The 20,958-nt window shown below is 40.4% G+C and overlaps 1 protein-coding gene across 13 annotated transcripts in view; it reads left to right on the plus strand.

Annotated features, from left to right (window-relative positions):
* Window positions 1–20,958, plus strand: part of RBMS1 (RNA binding motif single stranded interacting protein 1) — a 212,789-nt gene that overhangs the window by 162,947 nt on the left and 28,884 nt on the right. For all 13 annotated transcript variants that reach the window (XM_073807658.1, XM_019922589.3, XM_033860098.2 and 10 more), the window contains exons 3-4: window positions 6,307–6,365; window positions 11,819–11,910. In XM_073807658.1, coding sequence (XP_073663759.1) covers window positions 6,307–6,365; window positions 11,819–11,910 — 151 coding nt within the window. The remainder of the gene's footprint in view (window positions 1–6,306; window positions 6,366–11,818; window positions 11,911–20,958) is intronic.

Raw genomic sequence — 20,958 nt, forward strand, 5'->3', positions numbered from 1 at the left:
ATATACCTCATCCTCAAATGCTTACCACTTCCTATACCAAGTAGATAAAGAAAATAGAATGAGCTGAATTATTCAGGGTACTGAGGATTCAGGATAACATGGGTAAATGACTCCTTCTGCTAGAAAGCAGAACTAGAGAGCTCTTTCAGGCCTCATTGTGCAGCAAACTTTTCTATTAGCAAAATGAATGTAATTTATACTTTCTTTTCCTTCCCCTATTCAACCACTGTTAGAAGACCTAAAGCAAATTGTAGGAAATCCCCTTTTCCTGGGAGGCCACTGGAAAGATAAAGTAGCAAAAAAAATCAAATTAGAAAATGCATGTACAGTATCATCCGGGTGTGGGTGTATGTCTGTGAATTATTTTCCCTTTTCCCCCCCACAAGTCCACAATAACAAAGGGCTCCTAGTTCCCAAATCCATTCCCACCAAATAGATCCCTGCATTACTCCTTCTAAGCTTTAAAGCCAGCCATACCTCCTCTTCACTGATACATTTGTTCTCTTGGGCCTCTTATTCCAAATAGAACAATGTTGTCTACCCAGGAAGTCAGGGAACAACTTTCTGAATGTTGTCAGCATCTGTGTTAGAGTCTTTAGCAGTTCCAGGGTCTGCCCTCATCCTCATGCCACTTGTTTGGAACTGTGCAGATTCACAGTGGGAGCAGCTTTGAACCTCTGGAACAGTCTGTGGTTGGCGACCAAAGTTTCCACACTTGTCAGCATGATTGGCCAAGCCAACTTCTGTCTCCCTTCTTTGCTGCTGTGTAACCTTTAGTGGGTCCCTTACTCACTCCGCTCCTTCGTTTCACAACTGCAAAGTGGGAATAAAACTTCACCTACTCAAAAGGTCACTGTGAAGATTAAAATAATTGACCTAAATCACATAAAACAGTGCCTGACATAACATAAAAGCTGTATAGATGTAATCTGTTAACTTCTGTTATTCCCCTGAGTTAACTCACCAGGTCATAGGCTTTCCATTGTGGATACTGATTTGATAGCCCATAGAGGTTTGGTTTTTTCTCATTTCAGTCCCCTCTCCCTCCTTCTTGCTAATTATTGTCATTTGCACGGGCACAGCCTCTCTCACAGTGGCAAGTTTCTTTGTCCTTCAAAGGCAGTTCAGCTATTAAAGCAAACAAAAGCAATCATCCTATATGCATGAGCAGTATCCCACCCTTTTTCACATCGTTTTTTGTTTACATTATAGGTGTACACTTTTTCTTTCTTTTTTTTCCCACACACCCATTGCTTTTTTCAGTTTAATAAGTTTGTAAAATAAACTAACATAAACCTTGCCAATGACCCTATGGTGCCTTAATTGAGTTTCCAACTGGGATGACCAATACTAAAATAACTCATCAACCCTTACCGCCATCTGTTGGTGGTGGGTGGAATGGACTCTATTCTCCAGAGCCTTGGCTTGTAACTGGCCATGTTCAAAAGTTCCAAGTTCCCTAGTAGATGAGAGAGAGGAGAAAGAGACTGTGTGCGCGCCTGAGTGCCATGTGCAGACACTTGTACGTGCACACTGGACAAAATCTGTAAGGATGGGCTTCCCTGGTGGCGCAGTGGTTGAGAATCTGCCTGCCAATTCAGGGGACATGGGTTCAAGCCCTGGTCTGGGAAGATCCCACATGCCGCGGAGCAACTAGGCCCGTGAGCCACAACTACTGAGCCTGCGCGTCTGGAGCCTGTGCTCCGCAACAAGAGAGGCCGTGATAGTGAGAGGCCCACACACCGCGATGAGGAGTGGCCCGCGCTCGCCACAACTGGAGAAAGCCCTCACACAGAAATGAAGACCCAACACAGCCATAAATAAATAAATTTAAATTTTTTTTAAAAATCTATAAGGATACGCATCAATCCATTTAACATTTCGTATTCAGGACTTTAGGTGATTCTTATATTTCAGTCTGCTTTTCTGTGTCTTCTAATAACAAATACGCATTTCTCTTGTAATTATGGTAAATTTTCAAAAAGGTAGAATTAATGAAGGACTAAGTGGTGGGGGGCAGAGGAGAAAATGAAGCTTTATTTTAGTAAGTGCAAACTAAAGTATGCTTAGATTTTATACTATAACAGATGAAAGAAGAAATGGAAATGGGGGAGAAATGACAAAAGCTGTGGTACAAACAAAAGAAACTTGGGTAGCTTCTAAGCGAAAGGTTTTATTAGCCAATAGGTTTAAATGTGAGATTTTTACTTGTTATCCTCTCCCTTTGAAATTCTCATTATTCTGTAGTCATGTCTCTTAATTACTCTTTATCCTTTTGCTGTCAGAGCTTCCTCTGGAGTGGATTAATCTACTCTCAGCAAAGAATATTATATTCCGGGTAGCCAGGACTGTGCGTCTGAGCCTTGTTACTTTAAGCTGGGTAAAACCCACAGAATCTTCATATTCACATTTTCCCCATTAAATCCTGCAGCTTGCTTTCCTGGGCATGCATCTCCTTGGTGTCCTTGGAGTGTGCATCCTGCCAGTGAGGAGGCCTGTTTTCTCCTAATAAATGCTATGTCCCTGTTACTTGACTTTTTTTTTTTTTTTTACAAATTAAGTTGCAGATAGGAACAAGGGGAGGTGAAAATCTAGTTGCTTTATGAGTTTCTATCCAGATATCTGTTACTCTTGCAGGCACTGCTGATCAACAATAGAATTAGACTAAATGTTAATCATCTGTAATGACTTCTCCCCCCCCCCATCCCATCCCTTGCCTCACATTATTAAATCTTACTACAGATAAGACTAGCAGAGGGGAATTGCTCTGAAGCCTGCTGCCCCCTTTCCTGTTCCTTGAGGTGCCAATTGCCAGACGGCTCGTCCCCATATTGTAGATCCTTTCTCATGTCATCAGAAGAACTTGTTCTGTACTCCATTCCCACAACATGGTGACTGCATCAGCCCCTGAGAAGCTAACTGAGTGAACAGCTCACAGAAAAAGATATCGTAGGAGAGGAAAAGGCTTCAAAACCCTGCCCCACCACTACCCCGGGTAACTCCAGAGAAGCGTCTCACTGACCCTCTGATTGCATGGAGGCTAGTATGCAGTAGTACCACAGAGTGAAAACTGTTTTGACTTTCTGGGAAGTCATGGGCTTTCAGTGTTAACCCACAAATCATGATGAAAACCACAATAGAAAGTAAAACCGATAAATTTCAGACATATTTCTTCTCCTGCACACACCCCGCATCCCTCCTTCAACCATGAACCACATACTTATTTCTTGTGTCTAAAACAAACAAACAAAAAACTTGCTTTGGTTTGAAAAATAAATCTATTCCAATCCCTTAATAGATCTTCCACTTTTTTCCTCACCTTTCATACTCTGAGTATGTAAAGGAAACATTGTTTCTCAAAATTATGTCATAGATAAATTGCAGTGAACACTTAAATTTAACTGTTTTTGAGCTTTGAGGTTTTAGGCGAGATCTTAGTCTCAAAATTTCTATGAACTTTTGTTTTCCCATTAGCAAAAATGGGAATAATAACAGCTACCTCATAAGATTGTTGTGAAGTTAAATAAGACCATACATACAAAGTGCCTAGAAATTTAGGAACTGAGTAAATGTTATTCCCTTTCTGGTTTCTTATAAAATCGCCCACTAAATGGTTGAGGCGATTAGGGAGAGTTTCGTGGAAAAGTTAGTGTTGCAACAGGTTCTTTAAGTTCAAGCATGGATAGAAGGGGGCAATGGAGAGATAAGAGAACCATGTTCCAAGTAATGCAGCAGACTGGGTTGGAAGGACCAGAGGCTAGAGGCAAGAACTATGATACGCCTTTTGTATAGGTGTGGGCACAGTGAAGGGAAGGAGTGAATATCACACACATGTCAGAGGCAAAACTCAGAAGAGTGATTGGCTGACTGGATTCAGGAACGGCTGAGTTGAAGATGTCTCAAGGACCACAAGCTTGGTGGAAGATTGGGAATGTGATGATGCTATTGAATGAAATGAGATATGTAGAGGAGACAAGGAAAATGCGTTTGAGGTTCTTTGGGGGTGGGATTTAGAGAATAGTGGACATGAGGTAACATCTAACTAGATATTTAAGTATCTTAGTAAGATACTAAGATAGTTAAGTAAAAAGAAGAAGACAAAAACTAAAGCTTTGGTTAGATTAAAAAAAAAAACAGGAAGGAGAAATGGGCTTCTTCAAAGAAGATGTATAAGTTAAATCTGTGGCACTGGATACATTTCCTAGGAAAGGGAAGGGTTAAGGGGCTGATTATCAAATGTGATGAAAGTACTTGGTTAAGGAGAGAGAGGAGGAAGCTGAATGGGCCAAAAAAAAACACTGAAAGGGTGCCCAGAAAGGTAGGATGAGGTCCTGAGAGTGAAGGTCCTAGAAGCGTAGGTGTGGAAATAAGGAGAAATGTCAGATGTAGCAAAGATCAAAGAGAACCCAAACCAGAGTGGAGTGTGGCATGGACTGAGTCTAGTGCTCTCAGGAGCCTCTTCACTTTTCCTGCTTCCCACATCTTCCTCTCTCCATGTCTTCTTCCCCATTATTGTGGAGAGCAGAACCAGAAGGGTAGAAGGCCAGCCCCTGACCTTCTCTAAATTTGCTTTCTTCTGTTTGGTTTACAAAAGACCCTGAACTCTGTGACCGCAAGCAAAGTCTCTTAATCTCTATGACTCCCAATCCCCTTATCCTACATTGGAGTCATACCAGTTTTCTTCCCTACTTTTGCAAAGGGCTGTGATAGGGATGCAGTCTAAAAGCGTTTTCAGCTAAAACTTGTGCAAAGGAGAGAGTGCTGGTACATATCAAGCTGTCCGTAACCTAGGTAGATAAATGGTTGCTATAAGGTGGTCTTTAAATCACTTATTGTTTCTGTTTTGCAGAGTTTAAAAAAATTTTTTTTTGTAAGCTTAATGACCTGTGTTAAGGTTGTTATAAATACTCAAAATCTCTACAGGGAATTGAAGGTGTTTGTGTAGCCTTATGCCTCTTGGATGTAATTGTCATTTGAACCTTAAATTATCTTTACTTTCATGTGCCCAGTTAGTAATCATTTGATTACATGATTACACAGAGTGAAGATTAACTGAGGGAGAGAGGTGGCCCAAGCCATTTGTTTCCTCTAGATAAGTATCTTTCAGCTTGTTCAATACATAAAATAGAAACCTGCAACATTTAGAATGTTTTAAAGTGCTGCACAGATACTTCCATTTTCTAAAACTTTTAAGCGTCTTTTTAGTCCTCAGCAGAAATCACGAGAAAGTAGTATTAGAGAAAATGTGAAATTTTTAAAGTAAATACCTAGGAAAGTAAACTTTTGGAATTTGCCACATCTAAATGGGGAAATGTCTCAGATACCTCAAGTATGTTATGTGCGTTCCCCAAAAACCTAGTAATTTTTAAGAGTTATTTTTCAAAGGTTTTTCTTCTCCGTTTTTAGAAGACAAACATAGCGGTGCTTTGCACTGTGGTCTGGTCACTGTGAAAGGATGTAGGTAGTACATATATTTAAACTCTGCTGCCCCTTTGTTTCTGATAGCAGTGCCCTCAATTTTAATATTCTGAATTTTTTTCCTTCTTCTCCCAACTTCTGTTGTACATTAAGGAATTTGAACACATTTTTCATACAAACCCTCATAAAAGTAATGCTTAATTCCTGATTCATTGGTTTATATTTTTGCATTGCCTATTTCTTGCACACACGTGCCCACACACACATTAGTGAGTACACCGTATAACTATTATTACAGCATTAAAAGAGGTCTTAATAAAGGTATTTATAAACAGTTGTCAAAATCTTAGGTAAAAAAGACCTGTTTTAAATAACACATCAAGTGTGTTAAAGATATATACACAACGCACCTTTCTGTGGTGATCTAGAGCCATGCAGAGCTGCCTGCAAAAGCAAAATGAATAGATAAGACCCAGGCAGCTTTCTCACCGTGATTAGTTCATAAAGGCTATGTTGATCTTAGTACTTTCCATTAACACTTCTGTAGCCTTGCCTTTGGGTTTGTATTTGACCACAGACATGGTGTTACTAGACGAAACTATTTTTATAGAGCTCACATTCCATTTTTTTGGTCCCAAGATCATCAGGTAAGTACCTGATTCCTCAAAGCTAAACATCAAACTGTAATCCAGAGATTCAAATGAGAGGCCTAGCTGTTCCCCCTTTTTAGTTTAGTTTGTGTTTCGAATTCTCATTTCCCGTCCCCTAGTAAAGAACATTTTGTACTTGAAAGTTTGCAGTTATTTGATAAGTGTGTGTGTTCTCTGGACTTAGACATTAATAAAGGTTCCTCAATTATAACTTCTTTTTTTCTCTTTTTTTCCTTAGATATGGGAAAATTGTTTCCACGAAGGCAATTTTGGATAAGACAACGAACAAATGCAAAGGTATGTTTCGTTGGCTGTTGATTTGCTAAATCAGGGCGTTAGAAAAATAATGGAATTTTAAACTTGATCTTTGGTTTCAAAACTACCTCCATTTATTAAAATCCAAATCTTACATGTCACCCAGTTTCTGTCTTGCACAATGTCAGCATATTGCTTGCGTTTGTCCCTGGTTGAGTTTTGGCTGGAAACCCAACAGCAGCTAGCCCTTTGCCAGAATCCCAGATTTGATGCCAGTAGAGTTAACATGCAAAATACCGGCTGGCATTTATCCCCTGCTCTTAAAAGGGGAGTAGAGTTAGAAAATAGCTTTTCTTTGCCGAGCCTGAGGAGATTAGAGCTGCTTACTGAAGACCATTGGACTGCACTAAAGAACTGAAAAGATTACATATTGTGCAAATTGGCTCTATTAATTAGAGTAGTTTTAAGCAGTACTTAATTACATGTTTCAATACTCCCAATTGTTCTCTGCTGAATGCCTGTTGACAATATTGGCAGCGGGGAGGAGAGAACCATTTTCACTGACCGAATTGTAATAGGGAGGGGAGGTCATACGCCCCTTTGAAATATGCTGCTGCATTAATTTGATGCACTGACCTTCAGTTTTCCGTGTAATTAGGATGAGCTCATGCGGCTCCATGAGCTGGAAGAGGAGGCGTCTGGAGTAGGCAGCACTGATGCTCTGTGGTTCTGACTTTTAATGATCCAGCATCTTAACAATAGGCATGTGATTTCTAGGAAAGGGGAAGAATGGAGTCAGCTGACTTTGAGTCTAACGACTGACCCCGTGAATTGAAATAAGGTTGACAGGAATAGGCAGAGAAGGCAAATCTCCTCATTAATTAGACCCCAGTTTTTCAAGTAGTGGTGATGGCTGTGGCTTAGCACAATCTGAAAAAGGCAGAGAACATAAATGAAGCCTCTGGATGGTATGGTAGGGCCTCACCATAGAAGCCAGCCGTTTCCTTTAATCTGGACTTGAAGTGATTCATTGTATTTCTGTCTCTTCTTCAAAGCTCCTGAATTTAAAGGAGCTATTGTGGCAAATATCTAAGCCCATGTTTAGTCAACATGGCACATTCAGGCAGTTTTGCCTTAGGACGGTGAATAGAGCAATGCTTTACGTAGAGTGGTACTCAATTAATATTTTCAGTGAATTAAACTGGAGAGAGTCAAATTGTAGACTGAAATGTCTACCCAGTTACCAGATTAGTCTTGTTTACCATATTTTAAAATGATTTGGGTGAGCAGGGACACAGAAAAAAACCTTTTGGTTTTATAACAAAAAAAAACCGGACTCTTGCAGGTATAAAACAGGAAGCTGATCTCAGCATTTGTTTCAAACCAAGAGAGAAATCACAGTAGACAAGTCGTTTTATAACCTTACCCTTCCTTTCTTCCTCCTCACCTCCCCAACCCCCTTACCCCCAAAAAGAAGTCTTCGCAGCAGATCAGTGTGTTAAAAAAAGCACAGCTGCCCTAGTTACGTGAGAGAGAGGACCCAGAGGCCTCCCTGGGTGAATTCTCTGCCACACCTCTACACTGGACACGCTACGGTTATACACTCTTTTCCAGCAAGACCCTATTGCCTGGAAGCCAAAACTCCACAAAATGCTTAGCATGATCTGGAAAAGTTACGAGTAGAGAAATACTAAAGCTAAACTGAACATCATAATACAAACCCATGATATTTGGGAAGGGTCCGAAGATAAGTGGAGAGATTTTGGGGGCTTCTAAATGAGGATAAGAATAATTCAGCACTGGTTTTCAATACATGTCGCCTGTAGATGTTCTCCTAAATTGAGTCTCAGGAGAGACTGCCTTATGTCGGGGGTGGGGGGGTGGCGATGAGAGAAACCTTCTGAGTCTCTTTGTGTCACACAGGCCTCTCAGGAAGAAATAGCAACAGATATCTGGGGTGTGGGTGAGTGAGTGAGGGGGAGAGAGTAAGCAAGAATGGGTTTATAAAATTCTGGGAGGGAGAATGAAAGAGCTCCTGAAAAATAGTAATTTTAGGACAAATGAGAAAAAATAACACAGCATAGCTCATAATAAAGACGGATAACATGTTAGCCATGTTACAGATAACTTGAGAAGGTGGGTAGGTGAATGGATGGATGAATATAGGTAATGCTTAAGAGGTTATTAGTATAAATGGAAAGTGCTTGTGTTGTATACAGTTTTTTGAGAGTTGAACAGATCAAAGAATTTTATACCTGGAAATTAGAGACCATATAAGGTCATAGAACATTTTTTGGCACAAAACTTTTTTTTTTTTTTTGTGGTACGCGGGCCTCTCACCGTTGTGGCCTCTCCCACTGCAGAGCAGAGGCTCCGGACGTGCGGGCTCAGTGGCCATGGCTTACGGGCCCAGCCTCTCCGCGGCATGTGGGATCTTCCCAGACCGGGGCACGAACCCTTGTCCCCTGCATCGGCAGGCGGACTCTCAACCACTGCGCCACCAGGGAAGCCCCACAAAACATATTTTGAAGCCTCTCTCCAGAAGACAGAATTAAGCTGAAGGAAATATTGCTCTGAATAACATGTTATCGTAGTTATTAAATTTAAAAATTCACTATTCAGTTGCTCTTCTACCTTTCAATTTTTGGCAGTTTTTGGCCAAGAAAAGGTATTTAAATGCTTTTCAGCACTGGAATATATGGTAGTTCAGGACCAAAAAAAAAAAAAAAAAAGCTTACAGCGGATTGATTGTGACACCCGACTGGTTAATTATCAGTGTTTACAGAGTTGCATATAAGACCAGAAAACACACACACACACACACACACACACACACACATACACACACACACAGACATAAAATGGGTGAGGATAAGTCAGACCAAAGGGAAAATAGGGGTAAGAGCAGGAAACTCCATGTTACTATAGAAATAGCCCTGTATTTCTTAGTTGCCAAAGCAAAAATAAACATACCTATTCCCGTGATTCAGTAATCACAATGTAGAATAAAATCCAAGAAGCAGGAATACCATAACTGTTCCTGGTCCTGAGACCTGAGAAGAAGCCTCTTGGGGGTCCAGTGAGAGGATGCTGTGTTACTTAGTTTATCCCACCTTCAGAAATATCTGTGTACATATTTATATAATGAAACCCATGGAACCTGTGAAACTCATTTATATACTCTTATACTTACTTGAAAGTAATATAATAGAGGAAATGAAAGAGCCCAGGGTTGCATGCTTACCTGTTATATTTGTTTTTCAGCAAATATTTATGAAACAGCTATGTAGTAGACATTGGGCAAGGCCAGAAAAGGTTATAAACAGTTAACTAAAAATGCAACCGTTATGGATTTTTCCTAATAAGGAAGTAACAGATAAAATAATACTAATATTACCTGAATGAATATCAATTTCAACTACATGAATATCAAACCTGAGATCTTCTATTTATTGTAATTTATTGACAACAGCAAGATTAAGGAGGGTGTCTTAAATATCCATCAGTAGAAGTTGCATCATTTCAGTGTAGTTGGGTGTTCATTTATGACCTGCTTAAATTGTATTTGGTAGTAAAATATGTATGAGAGTGAGAGAGTGAGTATGTGTGTGCCTGTGTGTACCTTCATAACGGGTTGCATGTTAGCATTAACGACAGATTTCTAAAAAAATTCCAAAATACGTTTAACCTGACTTCTAGCCTGGCTGTTGAGTAGCGTTCTCTGCTTTTACTTGGGTCAGCCTCTTCTTTTTCTTTCCAACCTGGCTATTTCTCCATTCACTGTCAAAATCAAATTAGGCCTTATTCCAACCTGATTCCAAGTACTCGAAGGAAGCTGCTGCTTGTTTCAGCTTTGACACTTCTGTCTCCTAAAACATCTATTTCTGTAATCCATAGTCTAGTTCACTAGTTTTGTTACCAGGCAATATTTTTGGTATTAATACTGCACACTCACCTTTGGACTACTTCGGAAGTTTCTGTTTGGTCTTGTTGATGCATATATTTGCCTATTTTGACACTTAGTTTCTTCCTGTGTAAACGACTGTAGCTTTATAATATCTGCAACTAAATGATAGGGCTGGCCCCTCTTCTCTGCAACCTCCAAACAGGGCTTTTCTTTTTCAAAATATTCTTCCTCATTTAAAATTAATTTGATGGGCTTCCCTGGTGGCGCAGTGGTTGAGAGTCCGCCTGCCGATGCAGGGGACATGGGTTCGTGCCCCGGTCCGGGAAGACCCCACATGCCGTGGAGCGGCTGGGCCCGTGAGCCATGGCCACTGAGCCTGCGCGTCCGGAGCCTGTGCTCCGCAGCGGGAGAGGCCACAACAGTGAGAGGCCCGCGTACCGCAAAAATAAATAAATAAATTAAGAAAATAAAATTAATTTGATAATAGGTTTGAATTCCAAGGAAATCTCTGTTGGTATTTTTGCCTGGTACCCTGATCTTTTTAAACAGTGCGCTAAACAGAATTGAACCTTTTCTCAGTAACTTAAGAGTTATGGTGACAAATCAGTGACTGCCTGATTTAATGCAGTGATGCTTATGGATCAGTGAAGTTCATGGAGCTGTTTGCTCATATGCTGCTTGAAGGCCTGTTCTTTGTATAGTTTTCCTCTTCTCTTGATTGCTATTCATTTTCACTAACAATTAGCATATGGATACCATCCATGTGATCATTTTGTAGCAGCCCTACCCTCAACCCGACCCTTTTTCCCCATTATTTCTTGCTTTTGATTTGTCGTGGCCAGGCAGAATAGCTGACCAGCTTATTTAAAATGTTTGAAAAGCTGTGGATAAATAAGCTTTGAACCAGGACCTCTCTTAGGAGGTTATTTATTTATTTGTTTTATTATGTTTTGTTTTTAGGGTTTAGGACATGAACTGCTAAAACAGCTATTTTGGGTTTCTGGAGCCATCCCCCCCCCTTTATTTATTTTGAAGAGATCATGAGCTCTATTTTAGATAAATAATGATATTTTTAACCAAGTTCTAACATTTAGATTATTTTATATTGGGGGTATCCAGTGGTTGTACTTAACTTATTTGAAAAATAAAATGTAGTCTACAGAATAAACATACACTTGGAAGCTCTGTAGGATAGCACCATCTTTCTTACCAAATTATTAAAAATGCTACTTCTCTGAAGTTGATTTTTTTTTCCTTTTTTTTTTTAAATCTTGGTATAACTCAGATGTCTTTTTTTTTCTGCCAGTAAGTACAGGACACCTGAGAAAAAGATCTGGAAAAGGAAAAAAACTGTTTGTTTGTTTCTTCCTTTTTTTTTTAAACTTTGAAGGGAAAGTTGCCTAGCTCGTGATAGATGGGGAAGGACAGCTCGAGGAGGATGTTGCGTTGCGGCTGTAAAGCTTGAGACATGTCAGAACGTCAGGGCTTTCATTTCTGTTGCCTGCATCAGAGAGCAAATGGAGTCATCCTTTTCCTCTATGTAATCATAAAATAATGGCTTAAACACTAAGTGTGTTTTGCATTTCAGGTTATGGTTTTGTCGACTTTGACAGTCCTGCAGCAGCTCAGAAGGCTGTGTCTGCCCTGAAGGCAAGTGGGGTTCAAGCTCAAATGGCAAAGGTGAGTTGAGAGCCAGTTCTCACTGCTCTGGTCTCTGGCTTTGGTTCTGAAGCTAGATACGTGGCTTTTCCTGTCACCATCCAAGTTCTTCCTTCCATCCCAGTGAGCCACAGTTACCTGTGGACACTTGTCCCGTGCCTTCGCATCCTCAATGGTAGCTATTTTGCCAAAGACTGTTCCTCATAAATTTATATGTGAAGAAGGGTTTTATAACTGTATAAAATTTTACATAGCAGATTATGTAACCCCCTAAGTAAATGGAGAAATAGCACCAGATTTTCTCAGGTAAGTGGGTACTTGTGGGCTGAAGCTCTGTACTGTATTTTTTAAAATAATTTTAAAATGTCAATGCTTAAGGAATTAATACATTTTAGAAACACTTCCGAAGGTAATTGTGTATAGAATGTCATATTATGAAAGAATAACAAAATACAATCACATATGTATGCGTTGTACAAATATACTAGTAGTTTTAATGCAATGTAAGCTACAGATACTATTTCCTCTGTGTAAAAGTCAGTGATTTTTAGACATTGGTTATTTATGGATTATAAATCTTCTCTTTAGTGGTTCTGCAGTAGCTTTATTCAGGACTTGTTTTGATGAACTCTTAATCACTGAAGTGGTATTTATGCTCCAGTCTTATTGCCTAAATGTAAACTTGGCATACCTAGTGCCAAGTGCATACCTAGTGCCTAAAGTGCATTTATATCATACCTAGTGCCTAAAGTGCATTTATTAAGATACTCATACAATTATGTACATATTTTTTTATTTGTGGTTTTTGAATTGCTACAGAACATATTTTCAAGTTTGAAACTTGACAGTTTGATATCTTGTATATTCTTTTCAAAAGATCGATAATTTTATATTATCTAGTGTCTTGAAGTACAGAGGAAAGTAATTTTGTGCTGTCCTCTGCTGCTTCTGAAGAGTAGCATGTGGTCATTCCCTGAAGGGTATTCACATTTCCATAAGGAAAGAAGATTTATGGAAGTTAAAGAACCCGGGTTGAGATAAGTTACCTGCTAAGACCTTAAAGCTGTTGAAGGACATATATGCAGCTACGAGGATAGAGATTTACCTTGATTAAAAGATCAGCATGGGGCTTCCCTGGTGGCTCAGTGGTTGAGAGTCCACCTGCCGACACAGGGGACAAGGGTTTGTGCCCCGGTCCGGGAAGATCCCACGTGCCGCAGCACGGCTAGGTCCGTGAGCCGTGGCCGCTGAGCCTGCGCGTCCGGAGCCTGTGCTCCGCAACGGGAGAGGCCACAACAGTGAGAGGCCCGCGTACCGCAAAAAAAAAAAAAAAAAAATCAGCGTGAATAAAGATTTCAGGAATTGATGAAAGGGATCACCTTTCTAAAGTAATCCTTGACTTTTAATATTTTTAGACCTTTGGATTGAGTTGGACTTATTTCAGATGTTTTTAAACTCCAGAGGAAGAAGCTAAAATAAACAAACTGTAAATACTAAGCCGTGATTTTTAGATTACTTGTCCATAATATACAGCAGTTTCCTGTGGTATTGTTGAAAGACAGTGATTATGAGGCTTGAAATATATTTAATTGTGAGTATGCAATACCTAAGTTGTATATGATTTACAGAATGTTTAATACGCCTATGTAAACAATGGGTAACCATACATTTTCTAAGCAGGACTTTTAAGGCACAATTGGAAAAGGGCTCTATTTTTCCCTCTGTTCTATCCATTTCCTCTACTCTGTGAAGCTCCTGTTTCTTCTTCTCATGGATAAAATCTAGGGCAGGTCCCATGACTTTTCTGGCTACTCTCGTAATTTTGAAAAGTTCCTTCAGTTGTTTCTTTCATTTCAGGTCTTTCTGGTTAATTTTTTTCAGTAGAATGCCCCTTAATTGTTTTCATATCCAAATTTCAGGGAACATAATTGTCTTTCAGTACATTTTCAGCCTTTCTATATGTATTTACACCAATCTCAGTACAATATTTTAAACAAGATGTTTAAGGGGGAAATCTCAGGTTATATTCCAAATACAGTTTGTAAATGTCAGAATTGTGTAGAGGTTTCGAAAACTCTGCTGAGAGTCAGCAAAAAGGGATGTGTGTCTTGGATGCCGCTGGTGCTAAGAGAAATGACAACTTACAAAGCAGTTGTCTGCTAACAACCATATTGATAATTTGGTGATCAAGAAGTGATATTTTAGGGCTTCCCTGGTGGCGCAGTGGTTGAGAGTCCGCCTGCCGATGCAGGGGACATGGGTTCGTGCCCCAGTCCGGGAGGATCCCACATGCCGCGGAGCAGCTAGGCCCGTGAGAGGGAGAGGCCACAGCAGTGAGAGGCCTGTGTACCGCAAAAAACAAAAACAAAGTGATATTTTAAAAGTTTACATCCCAATATAACCATGTATTACGTGTATACAGACACACGTGCAGATGTGTAACAAATGTATTTAGTTGCATTTTAGGAAATTGGGGGTTGTGATTAATGGTAATACATTATACTTCTTACTTGAAATAATATGAAATAGGCTCCTGGTTAACATTTTGATGCTGAATGTCTGATTTTTTTTTTTTAAGAACACATTTCCAATGCTAAGTGTGTGATACCTATAATTGAAATGTCCAATCCTGTTTATTTGACAAAATTTTGAGTGCCGTATAATATTAAAACTTCTCCCTTCCCCCAGCTCTGGTCTGCTCTAAGCAGTAAGCTTGTCCTGGGATGGGAGCATGGTTAGTTTCTTTCCTATTTCCCAAATGTGTGTCTTTCCCACTCTTCCATAGCTAGCTGTGGTTTCTAACCCCTCCAAGGTTGGAGCAGTGGCAAAGGATGGGAAAGTTTCTTGACCTGACAATTATGTGATATGGTGTTGATTTCTCTGGGCAGACAGAGAACTGATGCTTTCCTTAGTAGAATGCTTTGCTCTCTCCCCTGTAGTTCCTTCAAGCTAGAGAAGACGTGTCCTCAGGCTGTTAGCCTCAGCTCCTGAGAATCTAAGGGTCTGCCTTCAGCCCCTTTCTTCTAGGGCCTTCTAATCCTTCAAGACAGCCTTCCTGGAAGGCTCTAACACAACCCTGGGCCAACTCTACCTGTGTGGCCCACATTGATGTGTTTGCCAGCTGTCTGTGGGAGACTAGTTACCTCCCAATTGCACTTATAGGCCCCTTCAACCAGCCTTTGCCTTTTAGATTCCTCAGGCGTAAGTCAGACATTGATTCATTGTATCCACCAAGCTCCAGAGGTCACAGACCATGCCTCCTGAGGGGCCTGTTGAAGCCCCTCTTGCTGGACTGGCAGTGATGGGGGAAGCAGCCCCTGTGGTGGGACTCAGAACACATCAGCGGTTCTCTCCACGTGCGTGTTCATTCCACCCTCTCCAGCCCCTCCCAGGCAGACGAGAGGTGGGTGGTCAGCTGAGCCTCTCAAGCCAGATCTCAGCCACTCCTATGCAGACTTTGTGTAGGTGGTCTGGTTTCTCACTCTGGAACGTGGGCATGCCTGAAACCCATTTTTTGGTGACTTCTGCTGAAACAAAGTTAGAAAGAGGACTATTTTAACAACCTGCTCCAGGTACTACAGAGGCCTTTTTTAGAGCGGCCCCATGAGCACTTACCTAGGCATCTTTTCAGTGCCGGTGATATTGAGTAGCATAATATATTAAATATATCCTGTTTGAAGAAGTCTTTACAATGCATTTAGTCAGAACCGGACTGGGCATAGATTGGCACTGTACGTTGTGTCAACAGTGCACTTTGAATGCCAGCTTTCCCGTGGACTGTTAATGAGCACTGTTCAAAGACCTCCTTAGGTGGCTTGGACTGTAAATTGGCTAGGAAAAGTGATCCCTTCCTACATCATCTGTAGGGAGGGAACAATGCACGGGTTCAGAGATGCTGGCAGTGTGCCAACATTCTGCACGTTGTGAATTTCTTCGGGTCTCTGTAGGATGACTGAGTTTCCTGGACCTGATTTCTTTTTTATTATATCATTAACGTTACAAAAGGTATTTTAAATGCTAGAGGGTCCATTGTTCTGTGCCACGGAACCATGGGTTTGAGTATCAGGAGTTGACTTACCCCCTTTATGCTGACTGGATAAAGGAGCATCTGGCATGTACCTTTTGTGGAGACAGTTTATAAAAGTTTAGGTCTGGCTCCCATGTTTGGGTGACAAGGGACCTGTCACTGTCCACTTTCCTCTAGTGAATTAATCTGGACACTATAAAGTTTTGAAAATTCACATTGCCACATATTAAAGGCTTGCTTTCTTACATAATCAGAAAAAATTAAGGGCCATTCCACTAGGCGAGTCTGGGGAGTGGGGGAGAATATAATATTGTTTGACACTTTGACTACCGGAGTTGAAAAAGAACTCCACAGATATTCAAAACTGAATTATAAAGCTACAATTGGAGAGCGTTGGACAACAATGGTTGTTTCTTATTCGTGTTTTAATTTCAGTGCCTTGCTTGGTACTTGGCCTATGGTAGATACCAAATGTTTGTTTTAGTGATGATCAAAGAAGCCAATTAAGCAAGAGAAAAACTTCCCAGTTTGGGCAGATATGGAGAGATAGCAATGGGACATTTAAAAATTATATTTATTGAGTCTATCAAGTGCCCTGATGAAATTTACCAAAGGTTTTCCAAAAGGCTCAAGGTTAAACTTGAGCCATGTATGTTAAACTTGGCATTTGTTTCAAATGTGTGCATTTTTCAAAATAAAAGACTCAATCTATGAAAAGAAGAAAAAAACCTCAGATAACGAGCTGAAAAGATACAAAACTCGAGTCAACATTGGTGATATCTGTTAATAGAGTGACTTCTGTAGGCCTTTCCGCAATACCTCTTAAGACCTGCTGGGGGTCGGCGGATCGCCCTGTGTTATTTGCCTAGCTGTATGCTCGCATTTTTTTCAGTAAATAGGCAGTCAAAGGAGCAGGAATTTAATCGCCCTTCCACACAGAGGTCTACCATGCTTCAAGCAGTTTGCATTCACATGCCCATGAGCAGCTATCTGCTGGTTGGTGAACCTACTCAGTACAAGAGAAAACAGATATCTGGTCTTCCTGCCAGGTCCCTTTCTTGAATTTTAGGAACCATTCCACACGCATAGGGAGGTTTTTGTTAATTTCTTTCAGATGATGACTGAGTGCTTTACACCATGAGGGACCTCCAAGCCCCACTTTTCTACTCAAGCGAACATTAGCGGCCATTTATCCCTCTCATGGCCAATGTGGGATCCAAGTGTTCTACCTGTTAAAGAAGCCATTGAACCCTTTGCATGCCTAGGGATATAAAGAGGCCTGTTAGCCCCATTTTTATGTCTGACCACCCATAATTTACAGAAAAATTGTTTTTTGACATAGCATTGTATGTAATAAAACAGAGTTACGGTTGTCCCTGATTTTAAAGGGGCGAAATTACCCTTATTCAAGAACCACTCTCACGTAGTACAAGTACTGTATGTTCCGTTTACTAGGAATGTATGGTGATTAGAATGCATGGACCCTTTGGTGATCAGATATTCTTGTGGCCATTGCTGCCAGCTTGGAGTTGCTTCTCTTTTTTGTTTTGTTTTGTTTTTTTTTACTTGCAACTTTGTATGCAATGTGTGCAGGATAAGTTGACCATTTGAAAAGAAGGATAAATACTGTTTAGCCCTAGAGGTCATTCCAAATGAAGAGAGCTAGTTGACTGTTTGCTATTGAAAAAAAATGCGTTAAAATCACAGGAAATATCTACCTGTATTTAGTCTATCTTATCTCACTATTCGTCATAGAGTAGGTTAGGAGCTCAAATTCCTGATTCTGATTTAGCACTTTTTATTATTTTTTTGCTTCATTGGTAAACATTCAAGTTGAATTAACATTTTAAAGAATAACTTTTTTTTTTTTTTTTTGCTGCATTGGGTCTTCATGCAGGCTTTCTCTAGTTGTGGCGAGCGGGGGCTACTCTTCGCTGCGGTGCGCGGGCTCCTCATTGCGGTGGCTTCTCTTGTTGTGGAGCGCATCGTCTAGGCACAGGGGCTTCAGTAGTTGTGGCACACGGGCTTAGTTGCTCCGCAGCATGTGGGATCTTCCCGGACCAGGGCTCGAACCCGTGTCCTCTGCATTGGCAGGCAGATTATTAACCACTGTGCCACCAGGGAAGACCCAAGAATAACATTTTTATTAATAGTTTAATAGCAACTAAACCACAGATTTAGAAAGTACTTAGTTACCTACATTGTCAGCCCTTTTGAAAATACTTCACAGATGACAAAGTCTATGAACATTCTTAAATATTCTTAAATGTTAGTCATTTAGATTTTAATAATTGTAACTCAAAAGGAAAGCTCACGGGCTTCCCTGGTGGCACAGTGATTGAGAATCCGCCTGCCAATGCAGGGGACACGGATTCGAGCCCTGGTCTGGGAAGAACCCACATGCTGCGGAGCAACTAAGCCCGTGCACCACAACTACTGAAGCCCATGAGCCTAGAGCCCGTGCTCCGCAACAGGAGAGGCCACCGTAATGAGAAGCCTGCGCACTGCAACAAAGAGCCCACGCTCTCTGCAACTAGAGAAAGCCCATGTGCAGCAACGAAGACTCAACGCAGCCAAAAATAAAATAAATAAATTTATTTTTAAAAAAAGAAAGCTCACAATATTTATGATACATGTTTCTTATGTAACATTTTTTATGCCACATCTTTGTCCGAGGTGTGTTTTAATGCTCTTTAATTAGGGAGTTCCCTGAATCTGACTAAGCGTGATTCAGAAATCTTTCTAATAAGATAGACTTGATCACATCACTCCCTTGCTTCTGTGCCTCCAGAGGCTGCAGATTTTTTAGGGCGTGGCTTTCTAGCTGCAGCACAGGGACAAGGCTCCCCCTTCCTCCTCCTCCCTTCACCCAACAAAGTATAACGCCTGAAATCACAGGATAAACATGGCTTATCTTCCTGCAGTGTCAGTATGACTCGAAAGTATTAATTCAGAAATACTGTTTCCATATGAAACAAACTCAAATAGTTAGGGAGTAGATTGCAACATCTACGTGATTTTTTTTTTTTTTTTTTAGATAAAATACAAGCCTTCAAGGAAACGTTGCAGCTCTGGCAAGGCTACTTTATCCTTTGCCCACACACTCTTCAGGATACATAGTCATTCTCTTTCGTGCTAGCATTGCTTAAGTGGAAAAGTTTAAGCAGTGATAACGGACCAAAAAAGTCATACTCCTTGGATAGCTTTTCACAATCTGGTTTTCAGCCTCATGCCTTATGCTTGTTTCTCAAGTCTCAGCTCAATGTCATGCCCTCTGTAAAGTGTTCCCTAATAAAGACAAGCTCCCCTATCTGTCCTCCCATTGTGATATGTATACATCTCTGTTACAGCATTCATTATATGTGTTTTTATCTCCCCAACTCAACTATAAACGGCTAGAAGACAGACCTGGAGTCACAGTTATTGTATAAGAGGGTCTGGGATGGACAGGATGCACTATAAATGTCATTGGGCTGTATTAGGCTACAGGACCCCACTTTCAGAGAGAAATAACCCTATCTGTGTTCACCAACTAAGGACCAGACTTCCACGGGAACAAATACAGTCTTGTGCACTCCAGGAAAGATTCAGGGACTTGGGAGGTTAGAGCCAACATGAGATAGTTAATTGAGGAGCTGTGGATTAATTGGGTGAAGTCAGGGAAGGTAGTGAATAAAGTGGAAATAAGGAATTAAAATTTTAGCTTGTAGTCCACCTGAGAAGAAATTGAAAAATTTAATACCAAAGACCATTTTGTTCTTCCCTTTATTCTGAAGCAATTTATCTATTACTGTCATGCATTTATTAAATCGCTTTACAATTTTTGTACATTAAAGATATGCTTTATGTAATTTTCAGTGGGAGGTTTTGCCGGGCATAAGGTAATCAGTGGTACCACCCTGACTTTATCTACTTTCAGACAGAAGCAAAGGTAGTTGCCATTTTTGTTTAGTCTGTCAAGGGTTAATGAAGTTAGGTTTCTGGCTTGCTACTGAGCACTTGAAATTTTTTAATTTTTTTCCTGGACACAACCGCACTGACACCCCTGAGAGTCTGGGCCACCCAGGTTGGGAGCTTCTGCTCCATACCTTTGGGACTGGCCTGGTAACAGGCTGCCTTCTGTCAGAACCAGGAAGTCATAGGGACAGTACTTTCTGCCCATAGTTTCTCAGTCTTTGGTAACTTTAATTCTTGGGACTACCAGGGTATTTGCCATTCCTAGGATACCAGATTGTTGTTTTAAATCTTAAAGGTCAGTTACTTTTACTTGCAGATCATCTGAAAGGAAAGGTTTTATTTCAGGTTTAATTAATGCCCGGATACATTTGAAAGTAGAGACTTTGTACAAATATGCGTATGTTTCACATATATTTTTAAAGTACTGTGCATTTTGGAAATTTAAATATAATGAGTGTGCTGTTCTGTTGCCTAAGGCTAAGACATCGGTTAATGACTTTGCTCATAGTGCTTGTTAAAGAAAAATCATAAACTTGCATAGTTCAATATGTAAAGATACAAGTGGTAGTAAGATCAAAGGAAAGCCTGTTTTAAAGTTAAGATCATCCTAATCTCACAGTTGCCGAGATGAGTTTTTACTTGGTCAGAAAATATTCCAGATAGCATATAAGCTTATTTCCTGATGATTTAACACCAGACTCAGTAAATATACATAGCTGTTACTGGTTCTCAGAAAACTCAGTTGCTATCTTTGCTTTCAGCTGATTTTACCTCAGCAGTGCAAAGGTGGGTGGGCAATGATCTAATTGCTGCTTTTCGAACTTCCATATGCATTTGTACTGCCTGGAGATCTTATTAAAATGCAGTTTCTGATTCTGTAGGTCTGGGTTGGGGCCTGGAATTCTACATTTCTGGTAAGCTTGCAGGTAATTCCATCCCTGCTGGCCCCTGGATCACTCTTAGAGTAGCAAAGATTTAGCAAAACTCCCTTCCCCCATCTACATTTGAGTTCAGCTTTATCCAGATTCTAAAACTTGTACTGCCTTGAGTCTGTCATTTTGTATGACTTTGTGGGGTTTTGTTTT

Source organism: Tursiops truncatus, chromosome 7, assembly GCF_011762595.2.
Source record: "Tursiops truncatus isolate mTurTru1 chromosome 7, mTurTru1.mat.Y, whole genome shotgun sequence".
Taxonomy (NCBI): domain Eukaryota; kingdom Metazoa; phylum Chordata; class Mammalia; order Artiodactyla; family Delphinidae; genus Tursiops; species Tursiops truncatus.